The 23,433-nt window shown below is 47.8% G+C and overlaps 1 protein-coding gene and 1 long non-coding RNA gene across 5 annotated transcripts in view; one reads left to right on the top strand and one right to left on the bottom strand.

The window, feature by feature from the left end:
- The window catches only part of CAMTA1 (calmodulin binding transcription activator 1), a 696,897-nt gene that overhangs the window by 489,168 nt on the left and 184,296 nt on the right, over window positions 1-23,433 (top strand). For all 4 annotated transcript variants that reach the window (XM_083452043.1, XM_083452044.1, XM_083452041.1 and 1 more), the window contains exon 5: window positions 149-220. In XM_083452043.1, coding sequence (XP_083308169.1) covers window positions 149-220 — 72 coding nt within the window. The remainder of the gene's footprint in view (window positions 1-148; window positions 221-23,433) is intronic.
- LOC310682975 lies at window positions 1,578-9,041 on the bottom strand. Its single transcript, XR_014514228.1, has 3 exons — window positions 8,590-9,041; window positions 5,750-5,833; window positions 1,578-1,871 (listed from the first exon to the last, which is right to left on the bottom strand). It is a non-coding gene; the product is annotated as an uncharacterized lncRNA (long non-coding RNA).

The following is a 23,433-nucleotide window of genomic DNA, read 5'->3' as shown; positions in this document are numbered from 1 at the left end:
TAGTTCAGAGGCAGAAAGTCACCAGGCTCCATTTGCCAAGAGGCAGCCATGGAAGTGGGGGCGGTTAGAGCTGCTGTGCTCAATGCAGATTCATGGTTTCCCTCTTATAACTCTGGATCTTTTCTCTCTTCTTTCTCCCCGTCTTTAGTGCCTGTATGGTTGCTACGTCCATTCTTCAATCATCCCCACTTTCCACAGAAGGTGCTACTGGCTTCTTCAGGTAAGACATGGCCTTTGTATCTTATGGTGAGAAGCAGATCTCTTGAGGATTCTGGAGGGATCCCAGCTACCTCTGGTTTGGGGAAGCGTTTCAGTCGCACAAATGTTGTCACAGATGTTTTCTTTGCCACGTGGTTGGAAATGAAATGGTTGCTTCTTTTTCGAAGAATTCCTGTTGGTGGACTCCATTGTTGTTGTTTGTGAGAAGGGATTGGATGAGGAGACCTGCTTTTTCTGTTTCTTGTGGTGTGTTGAAGGGACAAACTGCAGAGGCATTGCAAGGCCAGTCTGAGGAACCAAGACTGGTGGCTTTGAAATGGAACAATTTGCACCAATTGCTCCAGCAGAGTGAAAGAAAGCTTGCTGGCATTGAACAGAGGTGGGTGAACAACAGCGATTGGATTAGGAAGGAAATTGAGAGGGGGGAGAGTGCAATTTTATTCATAGTATCTTTACCTGAGGCATCAAAGTCAACTATCTTCTTTGGTGTCAAGTTGTAGGTGAGGCAGAGAGGATGCAAGGCCGAGAAGGAGGAGAAAGTGAATGGCGGCCAATTCAAGACCTCAAACCTCACCAGAAAAGCCTTATTACTTGTGAGCGCCCAAGGGGCTCTAAGTCTGTCTGGTCCCCTCTTTTTGCCTGAGCCAAGTGTTGGTGGTGGGGCTCAAGTTGAAGACCCCCTTGACACCCATCCGATTCTGGTAGGCTGAAGCACCCTTCTGTGCTGTGAAGTTCAGTTGTAAGCTTGGTGAATACTGGCTGAGCCTTGGGCGTCTTCTCCATCGAGCCCTGCCGGCAAAGGGGTTTTAGGGCTGCTGCCTCTTTTCCCAGTTACGTCTGCGTTACTTACTGGCAAAGCTTCAGGCCTCGCCATTGAGTGGAGATGATTTGTGACTGAGCCCAGGGTGGGGAAGCTCTTTCCTGACTCGCCCCTTCCACTGTGAATCCCTGGGCTGCAAGGGGTGCAGAAATTGTGAGCTCGAGAGTTCAGCATCTCTCTTAAAAAATAAATCTGGCCTGTGTGTCAGTTTGAAATGGGACGTGCAATCCTGAGTAAAAGGGAAGATTTATTGTGCTGTCACTGTAGGAATGTTTGTGGGTCTCCCGTTGTTTCCATGTGAGTTTGTGAGGAGACCTGAGGATGCTTTTAGAGAGAGGTGGCGTGATGCAGGGGGTGCCAATAGCCTGTTCCATTTTGTAAAGCATAGCAAAATAAACTCGTATCTAGGCTCTATCTATCGGTCAGTCGATCTCCCATCAGTTGTTTTAAGGATTGCTTGCTGTCTACTAACCACAAACCAGCTACTTGAACATTATTTCCACATGGAATGCAGGTTAAGGTTTGCGGCTCAGTGTTTAGTTTGATTTATTTATTTTTTAAAAGACGTAATCCTGAGAAAATGGGCTTCATGGTCCCACCCTTCTGTCCCTTGACCATCAGTGGGATCTACTGGCTTCTAACGGTTGTGTGAAATTCTGTGTCAATCAGAGGAAACTGGCGGATGACAGGGAGAAGATCCAGCATAGGGCTGCAAAATGGGTTTGGGAGAGGACAGCGCTCTTTGCCCCTCCCTCCTTATTTGCTCTCCTTTCATCTTCCAGAGTAGTCCAAAGGGCAATCAGGCCAGACAGAATGTTCATTTCCAGCTCTGCTATAATCAATGGAGAAATAAACGTGTCAGCGTTTAAGAGTGATAGCATTTCCGTTTTTGGCTGACACAAGAACAGAAGACTTTTTCCAAAGCTCTGAAATCCAGGGTCCATTTTCTTCTCACTGCCTCCCTGAGTGAACTTAAGTTGAGTTGAGTTTTTTGGGTTTTTTCCAAAAATTTTTTATTAATTTTCACAAAATTATAAACAAACAAACAAACAAACATAAACCATAACCTTATTAAAAATTGCACTTATTAACATTGTTAAGTGACTTCCTTGCTTCCCCTTGGTTGAATTTCAATGCATATCCTTTTAACAGTTTTCCAAATCACAATTCTTATAAAATTTAACTTGAACATTAACATCCTTAAATCTTTTCATTTTGAAATTAAACATATTAATTCATCACCTAACTTATATAAAATCCTAAGCCAATTAATTATCTGTTGAGTTGAGTCTTGGCCTTCTCTTCTGAGGAACCTTGGGAGACCAGAGACCAGACTTCGTACCTCAGCAATCAGGCCTTTGGTCTGCCTAGGCACTGTCTAGATCAGCAGGCATGTGCCCAGCAAAGACCTTCCCCAGCCCAGCTACTGGAAAAGCTTATTTAAGAAAGAAAATTGAGAAGGGAGGCCATTGAACCTGGAGCATTTTGCTCTGATCAGCTATTTCTTTCTGACCTGGGAGTTGCGGGGGAGGGGGGCAAGCAGGAACCCTTGGGCATTCTGAGCCTTGAGATGTTGTCAAAAGGAGCTCTGGGGTTGTGAAAGAGCCAGGAATTTTTTAGCCAAGCAGAAGTCACAATTTAAGGGAGTGTGAGGTGGTTGAAGGGTGGCAAGACGGGGCAGGCAGCTCAACTCACTGTTGGGCTCGGAAAATCCAGAAACCAGCTCGGTTATTCCAGTTACACACCCTTGCAGATTCTGTTGCATTCCAGTTTATGTCACTAGCAGCACGGCAGGGTTTAAATCCTGCTTTGTGCCTGGTTCTCCTCTGGTCACTGCTGTGGGGCTGGGGATCTGCCTCCTGATGGAGTGAGTGGGGGTGAGGAGGACAGAGCTCAACCATTGGTCCAAGGTACAGAGGCTACAGCCTGCACTCCTCCCAGCATGAAGGAACTCTTGGCCCTTGGGTGCCCTCTGTCTGCATCAGGGAGAGGGGCTGCTGAGCTGGCCAGTATCAGACTCTACCAACTAACTGGGTATAGCCAGGATGAGGTAGGAAAACTGTCTGGGACTGTACCACTTTGAAGACGGAAGGCTCACAAGACTGAATGTTCTGCTGCAAACATATACAGTGGTGCCTCGCAAGACGAAATTAATTCGTTCTGTGAGTTTTTTCATTCTACGAGTTTTTTCGTCTTGTGAAGCACCACTGTGTATTGACGGTTTCCCGTAGGAATGCATTGGTGGTTTTAAAAAACAGGCGCAAGACGTTTCGTCTTGCGAAGCAAGCCCATAGGGAAATCCGTCTTGCGAAGCAACTCAGAAAATGAAAAACTCTTTCGTCTTGCAAGTTTTTCGTCTTCCAAGGCATTTGTCTTGCGAGGTACCACTGTATTATCTCAGCACAGAAAGCTAGGATATCATAGAATCATAGAGTTAGATGGGACCCTGAGGATGCCATCTAGGCAGGAATATGCAGCTGCCCGATATGAGAGATTGATCCTGCAACCTTGGCGTTATCGGTACCACACACTAACCAAATGAGATATCCAGCTATCAAAACCTGGGAGAATGTTAGAGTAGCCTTCTTCTCTCTGACACCTGGTTTTCCACAGGCAGGGTTTTTTAATTTAGTTTGTTTTATTGACATCAGAGTCCAGCTGGCCTTAAGGAAGCCGCTGCTTAGCCAGCCTCAGCCCTCCTCTCACAATTGCAAAATGAGGATCATTTCCTGGCAGCGTTGTTGTTAAAATTGATAAAGGCATGCATGCAACTTCCTTCAGAGTGCTTGACAAGCGTGATGAGTTCCTTGGAGAAAAAGGCGGGATATAAAGGAGATAAGTAAAGTAAAATAAATACAGTGGTACCTCGGTTTATGAACTTAATCTGTTCTGGAAGTCCGTTCTTAAACTGAAACCGTTCTTAAACTGAGGCACACTTTCCCTAATGAGACTGCTAGTGCCCTTCCACCATTCGGATTCTGTTCTTAGACCGAGGTAAAGTTCGTAAACCAGGACACTACTTCCGGTTTTGCGGAGTCCGTAAACCGAATAGTTCTTAAATAGGGCTGTTCTTAAACTGAGGTACAGTGGTACCTCAGGTTACAGACACTTCAGGTTACAGACTCCGCTAACCCAGAAATAGTACATTGGGTTAAGAACTTTGCTTCAGCATGAGAACAGAAATCATGCGGCGGTGGCGCAGCGGAAACGGCAGGCCCCATTAGCTAAACTGGTACCTCAGGTTAAGAACAGTTTCACGTTAAGAACGGACCTCCATAATGAATTAAGTTCTTAACCCAAGGTACCACTGTACATTATGGCTGTAGTGTCATTGCTTTGGCTTCAGTTGAAAATGGCCGTTTGAAGGGGCCTCTAGCTCTTTCCTCACTCCTGTCTCATGACTCTGTTCCATGGATCTTTTCCTTGGTGGGAATAATCAGCTCCTCAGTGAATCTCTCCTCTGCCTGGAGAATTGATGGAGATTTGGGCGAGCCGACCAAAAGCCCCTTTTTCTGGTGTGAGCTCGTCCATGAGCAGCTCTTGCCTCACGAAACTAAATTGCCTTAATCAGCCCCAAGGACGGGTTGTGCCTTTGTTGTGCTGAAGTGCAAGCGCGTGATTCATTTGAGCATCTTCCTGGCGGAAATGGGCATCCTTCGATCACCTCCCCAAGGTCAGACAGCTTTGCAAAGAGAAAGCGTGGGGATGGGGAGGCAGTGGGCAGAGATGGCTAATCCCCTTTCAGATACCTCCATGAGGCATCCATTCCGTGTCAAGGGTGAAAGCTGGGATAAGGAAGATGGAAAGCCTTCGCAGTGCCAAATGAAGCATCCATGATCAGAGTCCTTGCTGATACCTCTATATCAGAGCATGACAAGGGAGGGATTTGGGGCTCAGGGCTGTGTAAGTGATTCTCGGGCAGCTCCTGGCCATATGTCATTCCAAACATGGTGTTCTGTGCCACTTTGACTTTTTGAAGCTGGAAATTTGGTATCCCCGTGGATGTCAGCCTCCACTCTCAAAGGCTGGTTCCCCACCTGAAAATCCTCTTGCAGTTTGGTGGAGAGCAGGGCAACCGGCATGGAGAGCAAGAGGCTGAAAGGCCCTGCAGGCTAAGTATTTAACTTTCCCCTGGGTGCGGTGCCAAGTGTTGCTACTGGTCAGTTGGCACTCCATCCAGGGGAACGCCACCTACATTCAGCCTGTCCGCAAAGCCACCCACCCGAAGAGGGCAAACAGACTTCACTGCTGGAAAACAGCTCTGTGAGCCTGCATGTGGAGTTTGCACGCAGCTTTTGGTGTCCTGACCTGAGCTTCTTTCAAGTTTGCAAATTTGCGTTTAGGCTCCCTAAGGACTTTTTTTTTTTTGGTGTGTTTCTCCCCCCCCCCCCCTCAACACAAGAGCGATGCCAGCCAAACTATTTATACACGCAGTGGCAGTTCGACTCTGTCCAGAACTGGGTTCCTAGTTCATGGCAACAGCTTGTTAAAATTAGAAAATAGCTTTAAAAATTCATGTGCCTCTTTTGCGTTGCTGTTCCTTTTGCTCTCTAAAGCCAGAGCTATTCTCAAGCCTGTTTTTACCTTTGATGACCTGTAAGCAACTCAACATTCATTTCTCCATTGATGTGGGGGGGGGGTGCTGTGCCTGCTCTCAACACTACCTCCAGCTTCTGCCCCACAAAGGCTCTCTTCTGTGAAACTACTTACTTTTAATGCTGGTAGACAGATAGTTTATGTCAGTTCACCCTTGGAGAGAGGGTCAGACCAGGCATCTGTCTTGCTCCAAAGGCGCTGAGGATGATAGAGTGGTGTTGTTGTTACTATTACTGTTGCTGCTGTTGTTCATTTCCTTTCTAGGTTGCTTTATATATTTTTAAGCAAAACATCTCAAAGCGGTTTACAGCACATCAAAACATCAGATTGGCTCACTCCATCAGTGTGAGGTAGGGTTGGGCCCTGGCTTTTATATAGATCTGCCTCATCTGCAATTCCTGAAGCTATGCACGGACCAGAACACCCGCTTCTCTTTTGGAAAATGCTCTCCTCCATTGTTTGCAAAGCAAGCCTCTCCATGTTAAAAATGCATACAAAAAGAAGGATCTATAAAGGTTGAGATTCAACACTGAGCTGCTACAGAAGTTCATTTCCTTTCTACAGGCTTTTCAGCTTGCCAAATGAACCAATCCCTTCTCCACTCCCAACAAGCGTTGTTTTGGGGGTTCCCTTGATACCCCTCTGTAATGGTTCTAGGGATTGCTTGTGCGTAAGTAGCCTTTACTCCTGGCTAGGTTGCATGGTTGAACCCTTTCTGACTAGACAGCCCTCTATTCCGTGGCTGCCTCAGTCGCTGGCAGAATCCGTCAGTGGGCGTTTCTTAAACCGCTTCCAACATAAAAGCTGCTTGACGCCCAGTCTCCTCCCCCGTTGCCTGCGCGAAAGCTTTTTGCGCAAGGTGGGTGTGGGCAAAGGAGCACTAGTCCCCTCTCCGTTTGTCTCCTGCGAAGAGTCCTGGAGCCACCTCTCCGCTTCCTCTATCTCCTCCCCTTCTCCACTGGTGTTACGCTGATTTCCTTCCCCAGCGTATGGGCTATCCCTCCTCCTACTGGGACCCTCTCCACCATCATCCGGGAGCCCTCTCACCTCCTCCTGCTCCGATGGCAGTTCCCTGACACCCTCCAAGACAATTCAGCACATGACAGGGCCCATCAGGTGAATGCCACCCATAAGTTTCCGAAAGCATTGTACAAAAACACGTCACTAAAGTGAGAAGGTATCACATTTGAAATCAGAAGCTAAGGGAGATTGTAGTTTTCCCCTGAGCAAAACAACAAAAGAAGCCATTCCTTGTTTCTCGAGCCATCCTAAGCGCCCTACTGTTGGAATCAAAAGATTGCGCTCGACAATGCCATCAGAACAGGACCCTCTTTGACAAAAGATGAGCACCAATTAAACGGCTATTTAAGAATCCCCAGCTTAATCTGTATTAATGAGGCAATCAATTAATCATTCCGGATTAATGTTTTAAGCCCTACGATTTGCCTTTTCAAAGGACAAATGGTGATAAACAAAATGCCTGAATTGGTTGACTTTCCCAACCCCCGTGGAAGAGAGAGAGAGAAAGAGCCAGGCATCTGATCAGCAGACATTGATCATCTGGTTCTGGACTTAGATGTCTTTAGGTGGGGAATGGAAAACTTAGAAGTTCTCCTTCGCATGGGGTGTGGATTCCTCCCTGCATGTTCTGCTCCAACCTTGCGAGTTACCTCATCAGGGCAATGTTTCTTGATAACACCTTCCATGCTCTGGGTAGAATATAGGCATTAAATAGTTTCCTCCATCAACAGACACTTGAAAAAACATAATTGTGCTACCTCACCTCCAGATCTGTGGTTCACATTGAGGAGAACTGTCGCTGCCACAAAGTGTGGCAATGGCCCCAAAGATAATGGCTTTAGAAGGGGAGGCACTCTATCACTGTATAAGACGCACCAGACCACAAGACGCACCTAGTTTTTGGAGGAGGAAAACAAGGGAAAAAAATATTCTGAATCTCAGAAGCCAGAACAGCAAGAGGGATCACTGCTCAGTGAAAGCAGCAATCCCTCTTGCTGTTCTGGCTTCTGGGATAGCTGTGCAGCCTGCATTCGCTCCATAAGACGCACACACATTTCCCCTTACTTTTTAGGAGGGGAAAAGTGGGTCATATAGATCAAAAAATGCGGTAATTCTTTTGAGGTGGAAATCCAATGACCCAGAACTAGCAGGTATTTGTGGGCAGCTGTACTGCTGCAAAGTGATTTCACAGAATCATAGCATTATAGAGTTGGAAGGGGTTCTGAGGGTCATCTAGTCCAACCCCCTGCAGTGCAGGAATGCACAGCTGTCCCATATAGGAATTGAACCTGCAACCTTGGCATTATCAGACCATGTTCTAACCAATTGACCTTTCTACAGATACGAGTTGTTTTAATCTCTCTCTCTCTGGCCTCTTTATTGTTCGGTTTTTTATTTTTTAAATAACTGATTTTATGCTTTTGATTGTTGTGCTCAACCTCAGGCTTCTTGGGAAAAGAAAGGATGGATGGATGGATGGATGGCAGGCAGACCCAGCCAGCATCCCTTAGTGAAAATTTGTGTAGACTCTTAGCATTCTTGGATGCTTGGGAAGTGATCCTTCCTTCCTTCCTTCCTTCCTTCCTTCCTTCCTTCCTTCCTCCCTTCCCTCTCTCAGTCCCCCTTTCTTGCCCATGTTTAAAGGGTTTGCTCTGTGGAGCTCAGACCTCTTTATCTTTTCTCTGGGAAGTGCCATGTCTACTGGCGATGAACAGAATAATAATTAATAAAAGGCAGTTGAGCCCGGAGAGAGAGAATCTGCAGGTGACTTTTTTCCTGGGCTAGGGTGTTCACTTTCTCTCTTCGAGATGAGGAAGGGGTCAGGGTCTAGCTAGGAGGGTAAAACACTTGGCCGTTGGGTTGCAACTCTTCCAGCAGAGAAGATTGCTTCTTGGCCTTTACCTCTGAGATTTGAACCACTCCTAATTTAATACCTTGGTAGGTAGGCTGGAAGGAAGCATCTTGTAATGAGGCTGCCTCTTGTACTTCCACATATTCTGTAGTGCCAAGAGATCCACTGCAGGCTGCGGAATAAATTTTAGTAATAGCCCTGCTTTCTAGAAGGACTCGCACTCCTCACCAGCAAAGGGAATGTCTTTCCTTCGGATGCAATCTGTGCCAGTTCCTTTTCAAATCCTTGGAAAGGCTTCTGTGCTAAGAGACTTGTTTGACAAAGTGAAGGACTTGTCTCTGTGTGTAGAGAGAAACACAAGTTTGTGTGTGTTTAGACAGCACCAGACTTCTAGCAATGGAAAACAGACCTGTATTTACAGCGATTAATACTGCCAGGAATGCGAGTTGGCTTTGCTGTCAGTTTTGGCCCAGCTGAATGGCAGAATGGAGTGTTTCCCTTCTGCTGTTGAGAATTAGTAGCTTGGGAGGCTCAAACACATCTGGCTGTTGTGAGATCGCAGGGCTGGCTGCCATTTGCCAAGCATCATCCTGCTGTCGAGTCCACCGTTGTGATGCTGATTTCCCCCCCAACTGCAAGAGCAGATTTGTGGGATCTTGGCAGGCTCTGGTCTCCAGTCTTAAACTCAAACCACACATTACTTCTATAGCATAGCATAGGGTTGAAGCCAATGTTGGTCCTACTCAGAGTAGGCCCATGGAAACGAATGGACCTGGCTAACATCTGTTGATTGCAATGGGTCAATTCTGAGTAGGATTTAGTCAGATAACAATCTATAGGTGCTGGCTCAAAAAGAAGGGGGCAGATTTATTTAGAATTCATCAGTGTTATGTTCTAAAAAATAAAAAAAAAATCAGTGTTAGGCTCTGTTCATTGGTTTCCTTTCCTATGAGAGCTTTTAAATTAGCATAGTAAATAAAGCAGTATATAAGAAAATAGCAGACCCTCCAAGTGTCCCTGTTTTCCAGGGACAGTCCTGGACTTACAGAAGCCATCCCGATTTCTTATTTGATCCCGGAATGTCCCCCTTTTCCTTAGGACGTCCCTATTTTCATCAGAAATGTGTTGGAGGGTATGCAGTTAGGCGACCCCCAAGCCAAGGAGATAAGTAGCTATACAACCTGATTAGAAGACATCTGAAGGCAGCCCTGTATAGGGAAGTGTTTTAATGTTTAATGTTTCATTATGTTTTTATAGGTGTTGGAAGCTGCCCAGAGTGGTAACGCAGTCAGATGGGTGGGATGATAATAATATGATGGTGATGGAATAGGACATCCCTATTTTCATTGGAGAAATGTTGGAACAGGCCAAAGGGGGCCCATCTAGTCCAGTTCTCACAGTGGCTGCCCAGATGCCTATGGTAAGCCTGTGGGCAGGATCCATGCACAACAGCTCTCTCCCCTCCAGCAGCCTCTACACACTGGTGTTCAGAAGCATCACTGCCTCTGACTACAGAGGCAGAGCTTAGCCATCCTGGCTAGTAGTCATGGGTAGCCTTACACTCCATGAACTTTCTATCTAATCCTTTTTTTAAAGCCGCCCTGGTTGGTGGCCAGTTTCTGCTGTCATGAAGGGGCACCGTGTTCATCTTGGGTGCATTTGAGCTTCATGTTGAAATGTCACGGGCCTCCTGTCCCTCTTTTGCTTCATATCCACTTTCCTGTGTGTGTCTCGAGTTGCATCCGGTGTCAGACCTCCTCAAAGAAGACCCGTCAAAAGGTTTACTCTGAGCAGAACGACTACTGGGTACAACTCTGTGTGCGCTCGCCGGCGTAGGGTAGCGTTTCACACCTCCGACAAAGCTGGCTCCAGTCCACGAAACGTTTCTGCCACAATAAATCTGTTAGTCTTTAACAAGTCGCTGCTGCTTTTGTGGCAACAGACCAGCACGTCTGGTCCTCTGGAAGTTGCTCAAGGAGTTGCTGCAAAATTTCCCTGTATGTTTTGAGAGCAATCTTCTTCCGCTTCATTTGGGACTCCTTCCAAACTGGTGGCAAAGTTCTGCTGTTCTTTTTTTCAGGGTTTTGCAGCGCAGACCCCATGTTTTGCAACACACACACACACACACAAACAAACTGAGTGGTAGATACGGTACATCAAACTGGGGTTCATAGTTAGCACCCCTAAATAATTTTTTATTAAGTTTTCCATTTAACAATTCAATCATGTCACATTAGTTATTCCAAATTATACCATGTTTTGAGTTCAGTAAGGGTCCAATCATCTCATATTTCTGCTGCTTTTGGATTCACAAGTCCCATCTTTCGATCTTCTTGTTGTTATCGTTTTTCTTCTTAATAACCTCTGAATTGTTTCCACAAGCGAGTTAAGGCAAGCATTATTATGTTATTATGTTTCTGTGTGAACTTTGTAAGGCTCTCCCTTTTTTAAAAAAAGCTGGCAAGTCTTTTGTTTGCAGTAAATCATCACACACAGCACCCAAAAAAACTCTCGCTGTCCCATTCATTCCTTGACCGTGCAGGCATCTGGTTGGCAGGCAAGTAGCTGAGGCAGGGAGTAGGCAGTCCACGGTGCGTTTCTCACCCCAACGCTCCTCACAGGGTTGTTGTGAAGGTAAACCTGTGGCAGGAGGGGGCTCTGTGTTTCATAGCAGCCACTCTGAGCTCCTTGGAGAAGGAAGGGATAAGCATGCTTATTTGAACTGTGCAGGGAGAATCCTCTCCTCTCCTCACCATGGTGCCGGGAGGCATAACAATGTTTTCTTTGCCCGAAGGCATGCCGAGATAGCTGGTCCTCCAGAGGCTGGGGTGTTGGGTTACTTTTATATAAAGGGGTGTAAATTCATGCTGTGGATGGCATGTGTTAATTTACCACTCCCTTGGGAGAGAAGCACCATTACTGGGTGATAAAAGAGGCCCTAAGTGTGAACTCCTGCCTCTGTTACCCATAAATGTACAATAAAGGCACGTGTGTGCGCTTGGGTAGCTCCCATTACAATAACTCTAACCCATCTCCACAAACACGCCCTGTCCGCCTTGAAATCATGGTTGGTAAGTAGCCCCTCTGCCCCCCCCCATCATATATGTCTGCCTGATGTATAGGAGGGTGTTAAAAGCTCTTGTGAACTTAGCCAGAGGCTACATATTATCGCTTCATAACAAGGTGGCAAAGGCGTCTCAAATTGGCACCTTGACTGTAAGTGTTGACTTCACAGTATCTTAAATGGAGCTGAACTGTAGATTTTTGTTCCCTTTCACATTTCATCCCTTTAATTATTTGTCTTTTCAAAACTATCTCCCCTGCTTGCTGCGCCGGGGCCGATAAGGTGACAAGAAAAGTCATAACAAAGGGAGGTCAGCAATACCTTTTTCCTTGACAAGAACATGGGCCAGGCAGGCTGAGGAAATGAATTGCCGGATGTTCATTCCGATTAGGCTTGGGGGGGGGGACCAAGGCGCCCTCCCCAGTTGCTGAGAGCGTGTTTGTTATTTGATTTGACCGTGTTGGGGATCCTTTATTTTCAAGGCGACAAGGTTTGCAGCTGCAAGTGTGTGCATGTGTGTGTGCATGAGAGAAAGGGGGGAGGGTGAAGAAAGGCTCAGAGACGTGATTGCCCTGGAAGTGCCCTCAGCACACCAGTCAACCCAAATGCCTGGCTAAGGAACTAGTTTTGGAATCTAGGAACATGCTGAGTGATGATGGTACTGACCTGCATTGTTCCCCAGGGCAGGAGACTCATTTGCCCAGCTCATGATGCTCAGCGGTTTTCCAGATCTTCCTCCCAAGTTTCTCTTCCAGCTTGGATGGGTGAAGGAGGTTACAATGGTACCTCGAGTTAAGAACTTAATTCGTTCTGGAGGTCCGTTCTTAACCTGAACCTGTTCTTAACCAGAGGTACCACTTTAGCTAATGGGGCCTCCTGCTGCCGCCACACAATTTCTGTTCTCATCCTGAAGCAAAGTTCTTAACCCGAGGTACTATTTCTGGGTTAGCGGAGTCTGTAACCTGAAGCGTCTGTAACCCGAGGTACCACTGTACCACTCTTTGCTCACCTTCAACAGATGAGCTGCTTTGCAGTGGCTTGTGAAGATCTTTTGTGTTAAACTCCTTACCATCTACGGGGCTCGTGACCTGCTCTGGAAGCTTTTGCATGAGTCAGGCAACTCCAAGTTACACCCCACCCTTCCACCTGAAGGAGCCCCGGATGGCAACAGCACCGGCCTTGATCTGCTTATTGGTGTTCAGAAGGCATCTTTGCTAACCTGGCTTGTCACCTGCTGCGTCCAGAGTTTGGGGCCAACATCTCAGGAGCTTGGAGGTTCTGGATGCATTGGGCTTTTGGGTCAGGATACCCAGGCACTTGCCAGCCCAGGTTTCCAACCAGCTGCAGTCAAACTACAGTGAGACCCCCCTGTGCATAGCCACCACTAGCAGACTAGTAATGCCATGATCAGTGTGGATCAAGCCTTGCATTGCCCAGATTCTCTCAAGCAGTGAACTGGCTCAGGAGCTCATCAAACAACACCATCTCCTTAAGCTCATTTGCCTCCTCTCTGTCAAGGAGCTACTAATGATACCAGCATGGCCAATGGTCCACAGTGGTGGGAGCTATAGTTCAGGAAGATCTGGAGGGCATCCTGTTGACTGCACCCTATCATGGATGTGATGTAACTCTGGGGGTAAGGAATCCATTTACGGCAACCACCATTTTCTTCCATCCTTAGAACAGGGATAGGGAACCCGTGGTCTCCCAGATATTGCTGGACTCCATCTCCCATTATCCCTGACCATTGGTCATGCTGGCTAGAGCTGAAGTCCCTCAACATTTGCAGAGCCATAGCTGCTATGACCCACTCCTCCATTGCTTTAGAATGACACAGAGTTGGTGGCAGGAAAGGATTTTAAAAAGAATAATCTGTGGCACTCACACACCTCAAATGGACACAGCCTCTTTAAATCTTGGCAGATTTTTGCACATCATTCCTCCCCCTCCCCCCAAAAAAATATTTGTTTCGCATTTTGGACTCCAAATTCTCTGCCTGAAAAATGGAGTAGCATACTTGGCACCTATTTTTGGATCAGCACTAAGATAGGTAGACAGACAGACAGACAGACAGACAGACAGACAGACAGACAGACAGACCTGTGTACATAATTATGGTAGATAAATCTATTGAGGTACCAGAAAGGTGTACCAGTGCAACATCCCCTCTAGTGGAAATGTTGCCATTTTCTCTTCATCATTTCCCCTTTATTTACCTGCTCTGTAGACAGGCAACCCACTCAGGTTGCCCAATTTGCAGTGGGTTTTATTTTCCTGTTCTCTGTGCTTTGATGGCATCATAATGCTATAGAAAGAAAAGACCCCACAGCTGGGGTTCAGCGCAGAAGGCAGACAAGAGAGAGAGCATTTTGCAAAGTGTTAAGCAAGATTTGTGAGGTTTTCACTGTTTCTGTTGGTGTGAGAGAACAGACAAGCTGTTGGATGCACGCAGGACTCTGCCTGACCGAGAGATGAATAAAATCAGGAATACTTCTGACATCATGGGTTCCCTTGTGGCATGTGAGCACCCATTTGAGCAGGTCGGAAGGTAGCTGCTTCTAATGTCAGTGGCCCTCCAGAGCAGCAGAAAAGAAAGCACACAGGACCACCAGCTCCTTCTGGAAGAAGAGGAGGAGGAGGAGTAGTTTGGATTTGATATCCTGCTTTATCACTGCTCTAAGGAGTCTCAACACGGGTGGCGCTGTGGGTTAAACCATAGAGCCTAGGACTTGCCAATCAGAAGGTCGGCGGTTCAAATCCCCGCGATGGGGTGAGCTCCCGTTGCTCGGTCCCTGCTCCTGCCAACCTAGCAGTTCGAAAGCACATCAAAGTGCAAGTAGATAAATAGGTAAACGGCGGGAAGGTAAACGGCGTTTCCATGTGCTGCTCTGGTTTGCTTAGTCATGCTGGCCACATGACCCGGAAGCTGTATGCCAGCTCCCTTGGCCAATAAAGCGAGATGAGTGCTGCAACCCCAGAGTCTGCCACGACTGGACCTAATGGTCAGGGGTCCCTTTACCTTTAAGGAGTCTCAAAGCAGCTAACAATCTCCTTTCCCTTCCTCCCCGACAACAAACACTCTGTGAGGAGAGTGAGACTGAGAGACTTCAAAGAAGTGTGACTAGCCCAAGGTCACCCAGCAGCTGCATGTGGAGGAGCGGGGAATCGAACCTGGATCACCAGATTACGAGTCCACTGCTCTTAACCACTACACCACACTGGCTGTCTGGTTCAGTGCCCACTAGCTTCTTGCACCCTTTCCCCCAGGAATGCTGCCACCCAATGTTGCCAGTGATGCACGGTGGAGACCACAGTGGAGAATAAGAGCCCACATGCATGGGGGATCTCCACTGCACTCCTCACCTGTGCCTCTGAATGGGGACCATTCAGTACTGCTTTACCATTGCTCCATTTCACTCCGTATTGCCTGCGACTCTCTAGGACTGCAGACTCAGGGTTCTCTCCAAGTCCTGCTTGGAGATGGCACTGGACAGATGTAGGGGGACCAGATCTGAGGCATTTTGCATGCCAAGCAAACTTTCTAACACGGACCTGCAATCTCTCCCCGTTTTTGAGCAGGCGTCCCAGACATGTGATTCCCATGTGCTGGAAGGAGGTGGTGGCGGGGCGTTCCACGTGCCCCACGTGCTTTATCTGAGGCCAGCCACGCCTCCGTCGATTCCTCCGGTCTTCCTTTCCAATCTCCAGTCTCCCGTCATAGTTTAGAGGACCGCGGCTGTTAAGCCCAGAGATAAAGGGAAGAGACAAACGGAAGCTGAATGAGATGCGGAGTCCTTAGAGATGGAAATTATTAATTAGACTTATTATCCGGAGCTTGTCAGTTGACTAATCCTTCGTGATGCTCAGGGCTTTGTGCTGCCAGGGTTGTGTCCCGTCAGCCTTGCGAAAGAATTGCTTTGCGATCAGAAGCACTAAGCCGGCTGCTTTGCTTGCTGTCTTTATTTGTCAGACCAAACAAGCGCTCACCTCTCTTCCCCTCGTACGTGGCTACGCCACAAGCAAAGCGGCCTGGAAAGCAAGATGCAACAACAGAATCCGGTGCTGCATTTCCAGAGACTGAGCAAAACTTGGTGTTTCTCATGGGGAGAGGAGGAGAAGGAGGAGAAGTGGATCTTTGTGGCCCCTTACCTTCTCCTGCTCCAGAGTTGGCTTGAATCTGGCCGTCTGTCCACTGCAGTGGTGAGAGATAGAGGGGCAGAGAGCCCTATTAGGATGACCCAGTGCCTGACCTCCTCTCTGCAGCTGAGGCCAGGGGTAGATGAAAGGAGGCAGGCTTGGTTTTGCGAACCTGGACCATCCCTCTCTGTCTGTCTGTGACCTCCAGGCCCACAGATAGGAGATATGGAGCTGTCCCCCAGCCCCAAACTGGAACCTGAATTCAGAATGAAAGGACAAAAAGAGCAGCTATGCTTGTGAGAATGAATCTGCTCCCATTCCATGCAACTTTCTCATTGGTACTAAACCAAGTCAGGTGATGACTGCATTCTAATCAGAGTAGTCGGTTTGATACAAAATAAGTTGTTTTGGGTTGCCTTGGGCAAAATAAAGCTGATGACAAATTAAATTAATGATAATAGCAGAGATATATTGAATTCCTCAAGCATCTCTAAGGGGAACTCTTTCCTATTCCTAAGCGTTAATTCATTGCTGGATCTGACAAAGGTCCATTTTGTCTGGCACGGCATCCCCAAAGTGCCCACCAGCGACATGCCTCTGAGTACTCACATTTCTGCTTTCTCAAGTTGTATAACATATTCCTTTCATCTTGTGGAGGAATCTGCCTGATAAAGGCACTCTGAGGCAATGGAATGGACATAGAAAGAGTAGCAGCTACTTATGCGTTGTTGTTGTCTTCATTATATAAAAGGATGAACCCTGCTCACTCCACTAAAAGCATGAGCACAATATCAAATTAGTATCCAAATTAAGCTCCCAAAGCCTGGCTTGTTCTTGCCTGCTGCCTAAAGATAGAGGAAGGTAGTGTCTGGTGTTCTTCCCTGGGGAGAGGGTTGCACAAGAAGGGAGCCACCACTGAAAAGGCCCCGTCTCCTGTTGCCGCCCCCTGTGCCTCCCTCAGGGGACACTTGGAGAAGGACTTCAAATGATCAAGGCAGGATCCAGGTTGGTTTTGATGAGGAGACGCGTTGGGATCCTTAGGCTTTATATGTCAAGACCACCACTTAAAACGGAGTCCAGAAACTATCCAGTAACCAGTGCAGACATGCCAGTATCAATGCTGCCCGCTCAAATTTTCTCATCCCAGTTAGCAATCTGACTGCTGAATTCTGCACCAACTGCCATTTCTGAACTATCTTCAAAGGCAGCCCCACGTTTAATGCATTGCAGTACTCTAGCCTCCAGACAGCCATGGCTGGGGCACCCAGTCAAAGCTGGTGGAAGGCTCTTCTTTCCACTGAGGCTTCCTATTCCTCCTGCAACAGTAGTGGATCTAGAAGTGCAATCCCCCCCCCCCACTCAGGCTGCACACCTGCCTCTTCAGAGGGAAGGTCAGCCCATCCGAAGCAGGCCTGACCCCACCTGTCCAGTCCAATTGGCAACCTGCTCTGAGGCATCTGTCAGGAAGGTGCGAGAGGAAAGCACCAGCAGCCGCTTTGCAAGAGTTCAGCGGCTGCTGGTCTGGTCTTTGTCAGCTCCTCTTTTGATCATCCCGGCCTCTGCCTCAGGCGTGCCAGGCCCTGCGTGTCTCGATAGCAGGAGGGAGTTGCGGCAGTGTGGAGTGGCAGGCAACTGTCTCAGCTGCTGCTTGTGATGGGCGTTGAGTGTCACCTGCTGAGACAGCTCCTCTTGTTCATTCCAACATGCTCATTTGCTGCCGCCGGAAACCTTGTTCTCATTTGCTCGCTTCAAGCGGGTGCGGGGAAGAGGGGGCTCTGTTGTGTGCTCCTTTCCTCTGTGCAAGGGTCTAGGAGGGGCTTCCTTTGAGAGCCAGAGAGGTCAGTTGCTATCCATGGGTGGGGGGGAGAATGGGGCTGGTTCACAAGGGTAGCAGAACAAAAACAACAGTCTTTATATGCCCATCTTTCATCTAAAGAGCTCAAGGTAGCGAACATAATTCTCCTCTTCCCCATTTTATCCTCACAACAATCCTGTGAGGTAGGTTAAGCCAAGGGCGACTGAGGGCACCCAGCAAGCTGGTCTCCCAGGTCCAGCAGCCTAACCATTAGGCAACCTTGGCAGAGTGAGGTTGGAAAGAGGTTGCTGAGGTAGTAGAATGGGCATTTCTTCCCAAAACACACACACAGGTGGTGAGTCCCAGGTTCCCCCTTTTAAGCTCCCTCTTCTAGCAAACACATAAGCCCAGCACCTCAATGAGAAAGATCCATACCCCATACTTAGTGGAGCAACTTCATGGAGAGTTCCGGCACCCTTTTTTCTTGAAAAAAGACACTGTGCCTGTACATGTGAGCATAAGATCAGTGCAGCAGGATCAGCCCAAAGGGGGTCCATTTAGTCCATCATTCTATTCTCAAAGTGGCTGACCAGATGCCCCCAATTGGCAGGACCCAAGAGCAGGAACCCTGTCCCGAGCCCCTGCAGTTTCCAGCAACTGGCATTCAGAAGCATCACTGCCTCCGACCTATAGGATGAGTAAAAACCAGGGATAGCATCCAAAGGTTGAATTGACCTTCTGTTGATGTTCTGGCTCAGGAAGAGCGAATGTGGGTTTTCCAAATGAGCCGCTCTTAAGAATACGGGACGCATTTCACCAAAAGGGGTGTGTGTGGGTGTGTGGGTGTGTGGGTGTGTGTGTATAAAATTTATGGGAAGTTGTAATATATCAAGGCCTGCCTCTATGGACTGCACAGTGCAGAAATGAAATTTCCAACCTAACTTCATTTTTGCAGAGGTTTCTGCCACTTTTGTCTTGGGGACACACACACAGAGGGACAAAACCCTTCCCTGGGCATACAAAAAAACTGACATAAGTGCAAAACGAAGCCAGTGAGCCAGCCAGGAACTCAAGTCTCTTCTTAAATAAACCATCAGATGTATTTTCCAGTCTGCCCTGGGATGTGCCCGGGTTGCTAATTGCTAGGGGTTTATTATCGAAATCCCATAAAAAAGAGAGTACTGAACAGGGGTGATTCGTGCTGGGTTGGGGGGTGAGGGGACCAAAAAGCAGATTTAATGCTCCTGGCTCTGTGTGGAACCGAGGTATCATTTGCACTTTTACACCAGACTCAAGAGGCTGAGAGAGGCCTGTCGTTTTATCGCTGTGGCTTTGCTGCCATTCACCGCTGGCTCAGCCAGCGCCACACAAAATAGCAGCACAGCATGAGAATTGCCAGCAAGAACCGGGGGAGGGGGGCACATTTGGCCTGGTTGGGACAAGTGACAAGTTGGCAGTCATGCTTCTGAATGCTGGTTGTTAGAAACCACTGGTGGGGGAAGTGTTCTTGTGCCTGGGTCCTGGGATCTGGTTGGTGACTGCAAGAATGCTGGGCCATTGGTTATTCTTACATTTCTTCAAAGCAATTGTGATTCCCCAACTAACCCCCCCTCCAACATACACACACACACCAGAAGGCTTTGTCGAGGTGACCTTAGTTTGTTCCACCTTTATCGGCCCATAACAGGAGAAAGTTCCGTGGTTTGATATATGTTACTTGCACACATGCATACATCCCTAGATCTCATCTCATGACGATGCCCAGGCAGATTTGGGAGCCCTTTGCTCACAGAAAGGTCTGATGTGTTTGAGCTGAGTTCTGCTCAGTGCAATGACGGAGATGGGAGATGGGAGATGAATGAGATGGGAGAGTTGAGATGCTTACATTTGACTACATTGGCAAGACAGCAAGAAGGAGCCAGTGTGGTGTAGTGGTTAAGAGCAGTGGACTCGTAATCTGGTGAGCTGGGTTCGCTTCCCTGCTCCTCCACATGCAGCTGCTGGGTGACCTTGGGCTAGTCACCCTTCTTTGAAGTCTCTCAGCCCCACTCACCTCACAGAGTGTTTGTTGTGGGGGAGGAAGGGAAAGGAGAATCTTAGCCGCTTTGAGACTCCTTCGGGTAGTCATAAAGCGGGATATCAAATCCAAACTCTTCTTCTTCGTCTGTGTTCCTGGGTTTCTTTTGTAGGCTGTTGCACTTGGATATTGGGATCAAATTGATGTCTAAAACAGGTTCTCTGGGACAACTGAACTGACCAGGTGAGCTGTAGGTCAGTTTAATGTGAGTTCCCCTACACCCAGAAGTCCTTAAAATGACCCAGGTTTTTATTCCTTCACATCTGCAGGTGTACCTCTTAGCTTGCTAGGTGCATATGCTTGCTAAACATTTGTCCTACAAATCCTCCGAGGTGCTTAGGGTGGCTCACGGCACTCCTCTCACATGTACAGCTCAAGTTCATAAACCAAACTCCTCCGTTCTGAACTGTGGATGCTTCACTCATTCTTCCTCTGCTTCCGCCCCCTCGCTGCTGCCGCCGCGGTTGCAGCTCAGGCACCGCTTGGTCCCATCCCACCCGAATCTTTGATGCTTTCCATGAGTTATCCTCGCCGCGAGAGCCGAAGTCTGACAACAGCACAGCTCAGTGGGAAACAAAATCAAACTAAAGGCGATGTGATTTTTTATTGAGTTCTTGTACACCAAAGATTAGCCTCTCTCATTTTTGGCAGCACTTAAATTGCATTCTAATGCTATTTTGAGACATTGTGCATGGTAAATTGACTCCACCTCGGATCTCGGGTAAATGACTTATGAAATTGTGCTGTTTTCATGGAGTCAAATGCTGCGTTCTGTTGAGGATTGTTAAAACAAGAATTGGAGGTGGGGGTTCTTTTGTGCTCCTTTATCCACTCACCCCTTCCTTAAGGCTGCATTCCTATAAACGCTTACCTGGGAGCTTACTTCTGAGTAAGCATGTATAAGATAGTCCTGTAAGGTTCCTTAGAGAGCAGATTTTACCTTTGTAATAACTGTTTAGAAATGTATGGAAGTTGATCAGATATTATCAGGGGTGAAAAAGCAAGCACACAGTAAGTGGTGCCAACATTAGCACAGTCTCAAAACTCGGAATTCTTAAAGATAAAAAATATCTGTAGACTTCTTACTGATTTTGCCACACTAGTCCCAATGGGCAACAGCCTCCACTGCTTCCATCTGTCTGTCTGGAATTTCCCACCAATCTGTTTTCTTGGATGGTCCCAAGCCATATTTTTCTGTCCTTATCTCTCCACTTTCTCCAAATTGTGCATAACTTTTATACAACTCCATCATTTCCTCCGTTAGCTGCCTCCCCACCCCTCACAAATTAAAAATCCCCAAATGTTTTAGCATTGTTTGTCTCCCCAGAAAGCTGATTTAAGGGTTTTTTCTGTAAATTATTGAGCATTCAGCTTTTACATCACTGAAGTGCAAACAGGCCTCATGTTTCCACATGGCAGAAACACTTAACCGTTGACTCCTCACCTCCTCTCGCCCAGAAAGGACAAGGCAGACTTTTGTTTTGATGCAGCAGGGCAGTCCTTGTGCTCTCGGAATATAATGTGAAGGAGAATGTGCCATGTTATATCTGGAGAGTGGCGGCACTTCCAGAAGGCACCAAAACGACCTTCCTGGTGAGTTTGCAACGAGCCCGGACTGGGGCTTCTGCACAGCCAAGCTACAAGCTCACCCTGACTACTGATGGAGGGCAGGAGGCGGCTGTCAGGCTGGTGACATGGATGAGCTGAGCAGTTGGTGCTGGGCAGAGGATGCCTCTGTGTGGGTGAGCAGGTGAGGGCAGGCGGCTGCTAGGCAGCTACTGGCATGCAGAGTTCATTAGCCAGCCTGTCACGCCTCTGACAGGCACGGACAGGGAATAAATCCTGGCTCGGGCATCCAAGGCACCTTAAAATAGATTCTGGAATTAGGCCTGGCCTGAAACGGGGGAGATTCTCGTTAAAACGGTTCTGCTTTTCGAGAAACGACGCCATCACGCTGGCAGGGCTCGGAGATCGGCTGCTTGCTCCCGAGTGCGGCAAAGCAAATGAATAAATCAAACGCTCTTGCGTGCTTTGAAAGACTGAAGAGATGGCTGGCTGTGGCTCCTCATCTCCCAAGGGGTGGGGGTCAGGGTTAGTCATGCCTTTCAGATTCTGGAAAGGGCCACTGCAGCTGGGCAGAATTTTAGGTGTGCATGTTCCAAGGGGAGGAAACTGGGAAGACTGGAAGTTGGGAAAGAGAGAGGAATTTGTTGCCAGAGAATCACCACCCCTCAACGAATTTTGGTGTGGAGTTTTCTCCCAACGTTCAGCAGATATCTCCATGAAAAATTAATTTGGGAGGTTTTATGTAGCCTCCTATTGGGATATTCTGGTTTCCACTTGTTTTGTGTTGTTTCCTGGGGTCAGGGGATCTATAAAGTGAGCAGCACCCACACTATCCTCTGCAGGTAGGTTAACCTGATTGCAGAAGTGCCGTGGTCAGCAAGCAAGGCTGTAATTGTCAGCCCAAGCGAGGGAGCGAAAGGTCAGAGGATCAGGTTGCAATCCATTGTGGTTTGCTTACAGGGCGTCTTTTAAAATCCATATAAAACTGTCACTGTTTGGAGGAGGTACGCAAGCAGCTTAAGAAGGAAGGACGTTTCCAAGAGCCTCTCTGAGTTCTGAGTGTTTCCAAGTTCCCCTTGGATGCTTGTAGAGGGGGTCTCATTAATGAACGTACCTGCAGGGGGGCGTGGAAATGGAGTAATTAATTTTAGATACTTGTGAAACCAAAGAAGGTTTTTTTAAAAAAAAATGAGTATGTTTTTTAAAAGAACGAATTTCTGGAAGGGACAAGAACCCAGTTAAAGGGAGATGCTTTGAGAGTGAGAGAGATTGAGAGAGAGTTTAAGCAAATATAATTTTGCTGCTCTGACCCCCTTTTATCTCTTGCTTTCAAGCCAGATAATAGCATTTTAGAAGAAGCCACCCCATGTGATTTTCTGTACAAAAGCTTGCGAGATGACGGGCAGATATTTGTTTGTGGTGCCTGAAGGGGCTGAGCAAAGTAATGGGATTGCCTCAAAGGCCTCTCCTTCCTCCTCCCTTTGTAGGGAGACAAAACGCGTAAGTATATCGAGAAGATCCTGCTGGGTCTCCAAATATCAGGCATTTCTGGGCATACAAAGGAAGGGTTTGCCTTCCTGCATTTATCGCTTGTGATCCCAACACCCCCTTTGCTTCCCCACTCCTCTCTCTCTCTCTCTGCCCTTTGTCTGTGAGGACAGGAAACTGAGATGGTGACAGGCGATAGAACAGAGGAGGGTCACTGGGCAGGCCTAGCAAAGGACTCGTGAACTTGAAGCAGACCCCTCTGGTGCCTTCACACCCTGCACTCAGCCTCCCAAAGTCACTGGAAGGAAGGGGCCGTTGGGGTAGAGCAGGCATAGGCAAACTAGGCCCTCCAGATGTTTGGGGACTACAACTCCCATCATCCCTAGCTAACAGGACCAGTGGTCAGGCATGATGGGAACCGTAGTCCCCAAACATCTGGAGGGCTGAGTTTGCCTATGCCTGGGGTAGAGCTTTGGCAAGGCCTTTGCCTTAGCCAGCCCTCCTTAAAAAAAATAAAATCCTCTGGTTCCCTCAGCCCAATGCCTCAGCTCCATCAGGGACCAGGCTGGAGAGCTCCCACTCCCCACTTGGATTTGGGCATGGCTGCCAACGAGTTTGGCTTGCTCCCTCTCACAGGGCAATGGGGGGCTAGGGGGTAGAGCAACCATTGTTACAGTGTCAAGGTTCTCTCCACCTCTTCCTTCAATCTCCTCCCCAGAAGCCACCTTCCCTGTGAAGTGAGCCAGTGTGGTGTAGTGGTTAGAGTTTCAGACTAGGACCTGGGAGGTCAGGGGGAAAA

Source organism: Podarcis tiliguerta (assembly GCF_965153285.1).
Source record: "Podarcis tiliguerta genome assembly, chromosome: 8".
Taxonomy (NCBI): domain Eukaryota; kingdom Metazoa; phylum Chordata; class Lepidosauria; order Squamata; family Lacertidae; genus Podarcis; species Podarcis tiliguerta.
This window is presented reverse-complemented; position numbering and strand designations above follow the sequence as displayed.